At 36.7% G+C, this 11,889-nt stretch overlaps 1 protein-coding gene across 9 annotated transcripts in view; it reads right to left on the bottom strand.

Moving 5' to 3' along the window:
• LOC110379381 (protein furry) overlaps positions 1–11,471 on the bottom strand; it is an 85,205-nt gene extending 73,734 nt beyond the window's left edge. For 7 of the 9 annotated variants that reach the window (XM_064035234.1, XM_064035231.1, XM_064035224.1 and 4 more), the window contains exons 1-14: positions 11,249–11,471; positions 9,621–9,665; positions 9,324–9,421; positions 8,372–8,590; positions 7,835–7,983; positions 7,551–7,750; positions 6,977–7,192; positions 6,469–6,592; positions 6,062–6,283; positions 5,631–5,865; positions 4,917–5,538; positions 4,651–4,834; positions 632–837; positions 86–285 (exon numbers count right to left, since the gene is read on the bottom strand). In XM_064035234.1, coding sequence (XP_063891304.1) covers positions 86–285; positions 632–837; positions 4,651–4,834; positions 4,917–5,538; positions 5,631–5,865; positions 6,062–6,283; positions 6,469–6,592; positions 6,977–7,192; positions 7,551–7,750; positions 7,835–7,983; positions 8,372–8,590; positions 9,324–9,393 — 2,647 coding nt within the window. In that variant the 5' untranslated portion in view covers positions 9,394–9,421; positions 9,621–9,665; positions 11,249–11,471. Of the gene's footprint in view, positions 1–85; positions 286–631; positions 838–4,650; positions 4,835–4,916; positions 5,539–5,630; positions 5,866–6,061; positions 6,284–6,468; positions 6,593–6,976; positions 7,193–7,550; positions 7,751–7,834; positions 7,984–8,371; positions 8,591–9,323; positions 9,422–9,620; positions 9,722–11,248 lie in introns of all 9 variants that reach the window. The other 2 variants (XM_064035219.1, XM_064035218.1) reach the window with 2 other exon arrangements.
• Positions 11,472–11,889: the final 418 nt, after the last annotated feature.

Genomic DNA, 11,889 nt, shown 5'->3' on the forward strand with positions numbered 1-11,889 from the left:
TTACTTTCAAAAAGGGCAATATTCCATTATTTGCGAATAAAGACATATCTTTTACTTTCGAACCCTAACAAAATACTATACATACCTGCAGTCCAGACCGCATGGCTTCTCTCAGCTAACCACACGAGGTCGATCTGTCCTGCAGTGAAGATGGCTCCCTTCTCCGCCGGGGGCAGTAACGGCAGGCATTTCTCCGCGAAGTACGCCGTATGTGCGTCAGCCGCGTCAATCAACGCGGGCTCGTCGCGGGTCAGTTGTAATTTCTCTAGTAGATATTTAGCCTCTCTGAAAATACATAATAGAATTAGGAAACTCTTTGGTGTTGTCTTGTCTATGGTGTTGAGTTAAAAAGGCGGGAGATGGGCTGTCAATTTTCTTCCAATTGACAGTCGCAGATGCTTGGTAAGATGATGGTCGACATAAATCCAAATATTTGTTGTTTTATGTATTGTATTACTTCCAAAATGGACACGCTATACAAACTATTTACTGTGACAATAAAAAATCTGTCTTTATTCTGGTGCTATATCAAGAATCATCATGCATCTACTACAGAAACATAGTTTACTATAGCAGATACGGTTGAAAAGTAACTCAAAAACCCTAATCACCATATTTTTATCATATTTACCTTAGCACATGAACAGCAAGCCGCCTCGGGTACGCCTTACATTGACACAACATCACAAGGCCCAGAGCTTCGGCGCCGCGGATCACAGAAGCCAGCGGCTCTTGCTTTGTAGGAACACTGCTCACTGTGGGCTCGCCGTTCTTCCAACTTGTTAGCAGTTGTAACAGCATTCGGAGACCGTTTTCTACTAGTTGCGGTGACGTGTCCTGGGAAAGGTGTAATGAATGTTTATTTTATATTCTTCAGATTTCTTTATTGTTTATTTTTTCAATAGAAATTCATATAATCTTAACCTTGCCGATGTAAGTTAAGGTGGGCAAAAATCACACGAAATAAAAATAAGGTTGTTTGCAGGATGAAAAAGTTAAAATTATTTTGTTTTATCAATATATTAACTAATCAATAGGGTATTTTAGTCTAGATGAGAAAAAAATTAAAAGTGAATTACAATGATTGTTTAGAGGAAAAGCAATCGGGAAATGTTAGTTTCACTTCGTAAGGTACATAAATATATTTTTTTATTGCAGTTTAAAGTTTTTAGGTTTTTTTATCTGTCTTTGAACACTACGAAATGTCGCCGCCATGCTAATGACGTCATTACGGTAGTGTCAGTTAAAATTTTCAATACATAGGGTCATTTCGCCTGTTCGCGTCCATAGCCCAGTTCGCGTCCATTTTGCCGATCTCCTTTTAAAAATCCTCGAAAACAAGTCAATTAACACACTAATCAAACGAAAAGTCATTACCGCTAATACGTTAATGTATAAGAGGCACGCACAGATAGACAAACGTTCTGTGCGTCCAACCAATCCTTTTAGAAAAAATAATTAGTCTAGGCTCTTCAACAAGAAAGCGAAAACACGCAGAATTTTAGATAAAAATTAGTGTGCAGCGGCGTGTTTGATGGTAAGTTTTATATTGTTTTATGTGAATTTTAGGATAGATAGCTATTTCTACAGTTTAATGATGAATAAAAGTATAATGTTTATTATGAATTTGGTAATGTTTTTTTTATATTTAACGAGTAAAATAAGGTGGACGCGAATTACTACATCGAATTTTACGAAACTTCCACTTTGCGTCCACAATGGACGCGAACTAAAACTATCCTCTATAATAATAAACCAAATTGCGTCCACTGTTTTCGTTAAATACTTGCTTATAAAAAATAATTAAAACATACTGTTTAATATTAATATATTAAACAGTACATTTTTTTATTAAGATATATACGTGGTTATAATTAAATTATCAACTGATATAAGTTTTTCATCATTTAAGATAAGTTCTTCCGATACAGGAAAAAAGAAGGAAAAGACAACATACACAGAAGAAGATTTAAATAAAGCGTTAAATGTTATTCGAGAGAAGAATAAATCGATAAAAAATATGCAAAGAAAATGCCACCTTGTCTGATAATTTATTGACTCAACAATTCTTTTATTTGTATGTTTACACAAAATTATTAAATTGTTTTGTTAATTTAATATGAAAGGAAATCGATCTTCGGATCGAAAACGCCTGGAAGAGCTACTGGTCCATGAAGGGAGAACTCCCTTTATGTCTGAAGCGGAAACTAGTCATGTGTATTCTGCCCATCCTAACCTACGGCGCTCAGACTTGGTCTTTGACAGAATCTCAAAAGTCCAGGCTAAAAGTATGCCAAAGGAGCATGGAGCGTAGCCTGCTCAGCATACGGCTTAGTGACCGGATACCTACGCAACACCATTATCCGGTCCAAGATCCGGGCATAGTAGATTTGGGCAATAAGTCTGCAAAGTTGAAGTCGAATGCACCCGGACAAGTGGGCCAACATCACCACACACTGGATCCCTGAGGATGGAAGGTGACCGAGAGGGAGACTAAGAAAACGCTGGAGAGAAGACTTGGACAGCTTCCTCTCGGACTGGCCACAAATAGCGATGGACAGAGAAAAATGGAAGGCTATGGGGGAGGCCTTTGCCCAGCAGTGGGACAGCATAGGCTAATAAAAAAAAAATATGGCCAAAAACTTAGTATAATCAAGGCGGATCTTAAGCATTCCCTGTGATTTAGAGTAAAATTAACAGAATTGATTACTGTTTATTCTTCAAGTTTCAAAATTAATTGCCTAATTTTAAGTTACTTAAACCAATGTTGAGAAGAATTATTTTTATTTTGTAAAGTGAATTTTAAATGATGATAATGTTGATTTTTAATAATTAAGTGTATTGTTAAATAAAGAAATTGTTCAAATACAATCTTTCTTTATTAATTCTTAACAATTTCACCCCTATATTCCTTTTCAAAGCCGCTGGACGCGAACTGGACCATGGGTGGACGCGAATTGGATTTTGTGGACGCAAACTGGGTAAAACGCCTAATTCTGAGGTTTATCGATTTAAATAGAAAACGTAAGATATTTCTTATACAACTGAAAGTTAATCTTAAAATAGAGTATATAAGGAATACATTACACAAATATCGCCGTCAAACTTGCCAACTGCACTAAATGGTCGCCAACAGGCGAAATGACCCTATCAAAATATGTATTACTGACAGCTGTAGTAGCGTAATGACGTCATGACCAAAAAACAATCATGGCGTCCGTTGTGTGCCGCGTTTTCGCGAAATACGCGCGAAATTTGAAATTATGATAAAACAATTAATTTATATTCGTACATAACGTGAGAAAAAAAAATATTTTTAATTTTTTAGAGATATATCAAGACTAAAGAATTTATTTAAGATATATTTCAAAAATGCATGGAATACCCTATTAATAGGTGACTGAAGAAAATCCGCGAGAGTGTAATAGAAATGGACCTCAAAATGGGACCCTGTTTGTTGGTTCATTGTCACCTTACACAACTGAGTGCTTAGTGCGAGTTTTCGTGAATTTTTTTACGGACTCACATGAGAGCGCGTATACTAAGATTTGTATGGAACAAAAACAGCTCCGCCTAGTGTCAAAAATTGGAACCTAAAGTAGCGAGTGCCAGTTTACAAATTTTCGAAATCGAATCGCTCGGACTCTCAAGTGAACGTGACAGGCACGTGATTGGTTTATTTCTGCCGTGATGCGAGTGCGAGATTCAGATTTTGACAGATCGAATAGTAAATAAATACAAATGCGATCGAATTTAACCAAAAAGTTCTCACGAAGATTTTTGTGGTGAAAGTGAAGTGAGGAGATATTCGTATATCAACAATTAAGTTTTTATTTAGAGAAAATAATACCAAAAATATGGCAGGACGATTTTTCTTCGTTTGGAGGATATTTGCGGCCGTAAAGGCCCATGATGAACGCAACAAAAGCGCCAGAATTGGGGCAAGGGCTTACTGAGACAAAGCACAAATCTAAAATCCACCCTACGTATACCTATTTATCAATTCATGTTAGTTACAATGTCAATTTCCAAAACAAAACTAGGTATGTATATGATTGAAGAAACTTTCTCCTTCTTTTATTTGCAGGTGCTTAGGTACCGCTTTATTCTTTTTTGCCACTGGATCCTATCAAAGACCAATTGGAGAAGAAAAACATGTATCCCAAAAAATGTGCAGTGTGTATTTAGAACAAGTAACTGAGATTCTGACTCATAGAAATATAATAATGAAATATTTAAGATTCCCTAGCACGCCAGGTGCTAGACAAGAACTTGTCTTCATTTTAAATTAATTAATTTAAAACAACTAAAAACTTTTTTCGGGCGTCGCGTCCAACATAAACAAAACATCCAAACAATAACCCCAAAAATTTAGATAGACAGTCGTCCTATACGATTACATGTTAATGACGTCTTTCTAAATTTGGTAGGTTTATCCCACCAAGCGAACGGAACACCAACCTAACAAAAATTATCATCGCTATTCGCCGTGAGGATACGTGATGCGACTTATTTGCGAGATGGCAACTCACACTCGCTTAAATATTGCATTCGGCTCGTTTGAAGTATACTCGCTAAACTCGACAGTGAAGTCATTCGCAACATTTTGTTCAACTCGCACTAGGCACTCTGTTATGTTTAACTTATTACCTGAACTTCTTTGGCTAGGAACTGCGTGAACCCTGCGAGGACGTCTTGCCGCCACTCGGGGAAGTCCACTATGAGAGTCTGAAGGCTTTGGAAGGAGAGGCCTCTCAACTCTTCGTCCATGTGAACGGTAAGCCTACTCAGGAGGTCCACCAACTCACTGGAGCTCATACCCTCGGGAATCAGTCTACAAAACGGAAATAAATTCATTACAAATAATGTACATTAAATTCTTCATTTAAATTGTGGAAAAAAGAACAAAATTTTACCTTGGTATGGCAGCAACACAAGTCCTAAACAGATCAATTCTGGGCTTCCTCTCTCCCGTATTGATCTCCTGTTCTTTCGTCACATTCTGAGTATTGGTCAGCATCAACGGCCGACCGTAGTGGGCGTCCAAAGCTCTTAGTATCTCGACCAGCACTCGCCTCACATACGGGAAGTACGGGCTCATGCCAATAGACCGCGCGGTCTCGTCCGTCAACATCTTATTTAGGAAAGTTTTCTTCACTCGCAGTGTATTCCCCGAAGGAAGAGTTCCCGATGTCCTAGGCATCGGCGGCTCCCCTTCTTTCTGCTGTAAGCTATCCGCTACAACCAGAAAGGCTCGGAGACCGATAGACATTCTTTCTGGAGTCAGTATAATTTTGATAGGTCTTCCTACCATGAGTAGGTCAAAAACAATTTCTCGCATCGCGAAGTCAAGTCTTTCTTGTGCTATAAACTGTATTATTTTGACGAAAATATTTAGCGGCATGTCACGTGGTACCACTCCTTTAGATCCTTTGGGGAAGAGTGAGTTGACGATGCTTTGCAGGCGGGATTGGGTGGCGGAATTACTTTCGCATTTGATTCTGATCATGTACACCCATAATAGCCGATATAAAGATTCTGTGAACAACAATTTGACAATACATTAACAGTTCATACAAATTAATAAATATTATTATGACAAACTTTGTATTAAGTATTTTGTCTCTTACCTAATGCCACCCGGCACATTTTGGGGTCTCTATTCTTGAGGTGTGATAGACACATGGCCAAGAAACAATGCCAATTAGCCAAGAAGAACTGTTTTTGTGAAACGCACAGGAGACAGGTGACCAGCGGAAACAACGCCAACCGATGCTTGGACTTAGTACTGGCGTCCAAAGTGTGGCTGTACAACATCTCGACGAAGTTCTTCAAGCAAGGAACATTCACTTCGTTCTTGACAGTCTGAGGAGTTAACAACAACAAAAATCTGAATCCACAATAATTATCAAGAAAAATCAATATATAATTGCGTTATTGTAGTTATAATGTGCATTAAACATAGAGACTAGTGAGTAATGTGGATAAGCCCGCATAAGACACCAGTCTGGTTTATGGTACAAAACTATGGCAGTCAATAAAACAAATGACTGAAACTTACTGCTGCAACTGGCACGAGAATTTCAACGAACAGTCCAGCTAGAGCATGTCGGATATCTTTATCTTTTACTTCTAGAAAATACTGCGCACACTCCTGAAGGAACTGAAACGAGGCTTCGAACTCCTCAATAGGCACCATCTTCACACGGAAGAACTTCATGCCCATTAGAAGTGAGATGATGCTTTGCGTCGTATGCGGAGATGGCTCACGACTTTTCAGTTCCTATAAATAAATTAAATGTTACATGAATTCATTTCGCATTAAAAATAAGAATTAAAGCTTTAGACTGTCATAAAATAATTTTGGCGTATGCACAAGCCATCAAATGACTGACTACAGAGGAGGAAAAATTATTAGAGGAAAAATGTACTGAAAAAATTTATTAATATACAAAAAGCATATTTTACCTTCAGTTCGGCAGTAAACCGCTTCCTGACTGAAGCGAATCGCGACTGTGCGAGTACCGCCACAACTTCAGCGTATAGATCAGCTATCAAGTGCACGTTGGCGGCGTTCGGATTTGACTGCAACCTGAATATAGATAAAAGTATTATAGACTGATTAATATAGGCGGAAATATTTTCATATTATTTAATATTATTGAATACGAAAATATTTATATTATTTAATATGAAAATATTGCCATATTATTTAATAATATATCCGCCATAAAATAGAGTATATTCAGTTATACTGAGATTCTTTATTTAGTTTATGACCCTTTATGCTCAAGGCTCTGCCGTAAATCTCGGATACCGTAAAATTTTGGTATCTAAGCAACTACTGCAATACAAAAAAAAAAATGCTAGCAACGCGTACCAGAGTACGAAACTCTTTCAATCAGCGCTTAGCAACCAAAATTGTTGGGCATAAATGATCTACAAAGGGTCTAAACCTCCTTCCATATTAACTTACCCTTCCTTATAGTTGAATCGTTTGAAGGCCACATTCTCTATGTACTGTACAAGGTCTTCATGGCCCGGGTGAAAGGGCAGCTGTTTCAGTACTTCTATTAAAGCGAGACAGAATAGGAACTCGACTGCAAGGTCCCGTCTCTCAGCTTGTAACTCTTCGCAGCTGCGCTCTACTGTTTCAGTGCCGGCTCCACTGCCTGACACTATGTATATTATGCTAGAAATAGACAAATAATATTTACATTTCAATGTTGATAGAGCTCTTAGTGGTGGAGTGTATGTTACCTATGATCTTGCAACTTATATCACGGATCCACACCGTAGTTACTTTTTAAAGATAAATGTTATCAAAAATTATTTGCTACAGATCTTTACTTAATATCACCGTGCTAGACAGTGTTGGTTCTCAAAACTACTGCGGTATGGACGCATGAATAGGGAATATGAGATTAAAAAATACCTAACTTAACTTATCATCATAAGATCTCAACAAGCTCAAACATAATGCTCGCTTCGTTCTAACAAAAAACATTTACTCTGTATGAAATAGAGACCAATTCAATTGTTTCCCTCACCTTTTGTTTCTGAGATCTTGGTGTGGTTTCTTAGCTTGTTCACTGAGCTGTGGTGAGTCTGCCATTTGTCGCTCCAGCCAGCCGAATAACGCGCGTAGTAAGGAAGGCAGACAGTGTTCGGCGACGGTACCAAACGCCTGAAGTATTTGGTCTAGTTGTGGGTCCTCACCGCGTTGTAAGGTTTTCGCTAGTGGCTTTTCCTGAAGTTTATTAACAAACATTATATAAGACAGGTCATAAAAAAGGTTTCTTATCACTGTTTAGTTGACATAAAATATACATACAAGTGGTTCAGCCATAACAGCCTCCATCTTCCTTTCAGCTTGTACGGTGAATTCAGTAAAGAGCAGTCTCATAACAAATTCGCCCGGACGCAGGTCGGAGTCTGCTGGTGGCACAGGGCCTTTGTGTCCACCCCATGGCAGCATCGATCCTGTATTACAAATTAATAAGTGGTACTTTTATAAAAGTTGATAAGAAATAATGTTTTTTGTTGCAGCCTTTTTACCATCCCACTGCTGGGTATTGGCCTCCTCTCCCACGGAGAAGGATAGAGCATTTATCACTACGCTCGCTCAATACGGGTTGGCGATTTCAGACTATATAGTCCAGGTATCATCAAGATGTTTTCCTACACCCTTTTATTAGCCATTGGTGTCTAAGATATACTTAGAAAGTAGAGATGACGTTGCAGCCCTCAACAAGAGCAATGTAAATCTGTACCATTTAAGACAGTAATTAGCCATAGTTAAGGTGAACCAATATGTCAGGTTAAAAGCTATCCCGGACTGTAGTATGTATGCCACAAAATTCAGACTAACCTTTAGGCACGAATGGAGTAACGCCGACTGTGGAGCCAACATTCCTCCAGTCACTGACGGGAGGCATCGGTTTCTCAGTATGTGAACTGGTCATCTCCGTGACGGGGTCGCTTGTGAATGTATGCGCTTCGCCCTCGTGCCTCGCCTCTGATAACACGCTGCCTTCTGACTCCGCCTCGCTGGACACCATCGAGGAAGGCGCATCTTCTGTGCCTGAAGCTGTTAAGACTTAACATTAGTTGTGAGTAAAATATATGATGCATTAGTTATGAGGAATAATTAACTACTATGTTTGGAGAATTCATTTCGGTATTGGGAGGTAACCACTAAAGTTTTTTTTTTAATCGAATCAGTAGTTCCTGACATTAGCGCATTCGATAAAACCATAAAATTCCTAAATATCACAAGTTGGTTTATAGTGCAAGGCAAAATACATAACAAGTAACAAAATTGGTACATCCAAGCATGAACCTAGTTACATATAAATTCACAATAGACACATGATAGCTTCTTTATTGATTGGATTGGAGGGCTACTGACCTAGTGTGGGAAGGAAAATACTAGAGCCACGTGCATGAACAATTTTATGAAGCTTCAATATGGAAATTGCTATTATTACAGTGTAATTTGAAGTGGGTATTACTTAATGCAGTATGAGAGTAGCAAATTCTAGCCAACACATAAAAGTATTGACGAAACAGTAGTCAGAACTCAGAAAGTCTGATGACCAGTCTTACCAAAGGGTTTTGGATTGCCCAAGCAGCTGGGTTGAGGAGGTCAGACAGGCAGTCGCTTCATGTCGAACACTACTACACAGCTGTATCCAGTTTGACTGAAAGCTGACCCCAACATACTTGGGAAAAGACTAGGCAAAATGATGAGTTGTCAATACTTTTATGAATTTTATAATACATATACTTCTCTATATTCAAGGTTTAAATTAAATACACACCTGATACATCTTCAGGATGCCCTTCTGATGGGACGGTGCTTAGGGAGTCGGATTCCTCTGATGTCATCATCTTTACGTTTTTCTATATCACTGTTAATCTATAAACAAATAATAATGCAATAAACATTAATGTGAATTAAGTCTTAAATTTATTTATGGAGAAAAAATATATTTTCAAAATAAGTATTAAAAGTTAAATTTTGACTAGGACTTAATAATAAGATTTTTGATTTTATTATTTCCAGATATAATTCGCCATGATCTTAAAAAAAAACTTACAAATAATTTGAATATTACCTTCAAGTTCTTCTATGTAGAGTCAATCATCTTCTCGCATCTTTCCTAAAACATAACACTTTATGTTGTATCTTTTATATTCACACTAATTTGCTGATATGCTACAACAAATAATTATGAAACATGATAATATTAATTATTAAAAATTTTTATCAGAGCAGATTAGTACACAAAGCAACATTTTTGTTTCAATGATAAATGCAATGCGTTGAAAAGTGACAGTCGCAAAAGCACAATGTCTTTTTCCTTTAATACAACTTGCAAACAATGTAGGAAACCCCTATTTATTATATCAAGGAAAAACATTTCTAAACACCTTAGACTGCCATCGAATTAGATTATGTTACTATTTTATTGTATTATTAAGATTATAGGTTTTTTTTAAATTGATGTTAAAACTTCAATACAAGCTCAGTGCACTAATGAATGCAAGTGAAGAATTTAAATGTTATGCAGGAAATAATGACCAACCAATAATACTGTAAATATGTGTGAGGCATTCCAAGCAATTGATACAATAACAACAATATTTGTATTCATGAAAACATTTAACAATTGCTTTGCAATCAATACCGCTGTGCTCCATTTATACTTAAATGAAATATTATACTATGTGGTCTAGTTATGATGTGGTGGAAGCTAGCAAGATAAACTTGAAGCAATCGTACACAAAAACATAGCCGTACAGTTCACGGCACAGATAAGAATGCATGCAGCTGTGAACGCCACAAAGAGATTGCATACATGACAATTTTTGTTTGTTTGTGCAAGGAAACTACAACTCAATTTACCAAATAAAATAAAAAATATAGCACATGTTATCTTAAACACATTCATTTAATAATGGCCATGCAATGAATCATGACTATGATTGATTGTAACTATTTTATTGTATTTCTTGCAATTTATTGGTATGATGATGTTTTGCTCAGCAGTATAACATAGAGATAAAATTGCACAGAATTTGAGTAAAAGACTCAATGAACACATAAACCAAATGTAGAGCCACTAATACAATAATCACATAACCCACTGGTAGATTCATCCTGTTTACATTATGTACCCTTTCTTAAATGCAATATATCCTCACAATGACTGTGTGAATTTAGTACCCTATTTGTGACTAATGCTCGACAGTTAGGTACCTTGACCTGACAATTACACAGGACAGTGCCCACTACAGCTTTGGCACTTACAAACCATCAAGAATTTTATAGCTGCTACTGATTGCAGGTAATTGGATGTTATGAAAATGAGTTATTTTTAGCTGTGCTTTAATTATGATGCAAATGATTGCCTACTGATTGACTTACCTAAGTAACTTCACCAAAATATAATAAAAGAAATAATATAAAGGTTCTGTCTTAAGAATATAGAAATCAGAACATTTATAGGCTACAACTACATCAATAAAGAATTTTAATAAATCGATATCAATCATAAAATTATCAGCTAAACAATGAGTAACACAGTTGATGACACAACATGCAAAGTATTCACTAAATCGTGATCTTTCAGCAGGGCTGGATTAAACGACGAGCCAGTACATATAGCTATTTATTACCTCGCCAAATACAATATATAACAAGCACAAATCACATACAACGGAAAATATGAATCAAAATTACCTTTCAGCCGCAATGAATCTAAATATTGTCGTTACGACGCTTGATTGAAAATCACCAATGTGTCTGTTGCTGTCACCAAAATAGATCTTCTTTATTATATTACCAAACTATAGCAATTGTTGAAAACAGTAATCTCATCTAATAAAAAAATCTTTTCCCAATCATGCATGCATAACGCAACTAAAGCAAATTAAAGTTGACATTTATTTTTTAATAATGGCAATTCACTATTCATTCGCGCAATACCACAGACAAAAAGAGGATATTTGTCATGGTAGAATTTCTCTGTCCTATGGTAGAAACTTCGGAATCAAGCTATATTTTCCCGACTGCGAAAAGGGTTTTGATTTTTCATCTTTTTATTAAATAAAGTTAAACCATTATTTAGTTAGGATGAAATAACCGATCCTTTGTGTTGAAGTAAGATGTAAGGAGAGCCAATTAACAAATCCATTGTCTGCACTAAAATTTATTTTTTTACTAGACAAGTAAACAACAAGTAAACTCTTTTACAACATTCTGAAAGAAATTACGACGATAGCCCATATAGCTTTGAAATATTCTTCGAGCACAATGCTGTATTGTTGTAAATTGCTCATCATTTTTGATCCGTAGAAAATGGCCCGAACATTCTAAGATCT

The sequence above is a fragment of the Helicoverpa armigera genome, chromosome 1 (genome assembly GCF_030705265.1).
Source record: "Helicoverpa armigera isolate CAAS_96S chromosome 1, ASM3070526v1, whole genome shotgun sequence".
Taxonomy (NCBI): domain Eukaryota; kingdom Metazoa; phylum Arthropoda; class Insecta; order Lepidoptera; family Noctuidae; genus Helicoverpa; species Helicoverpa armigera.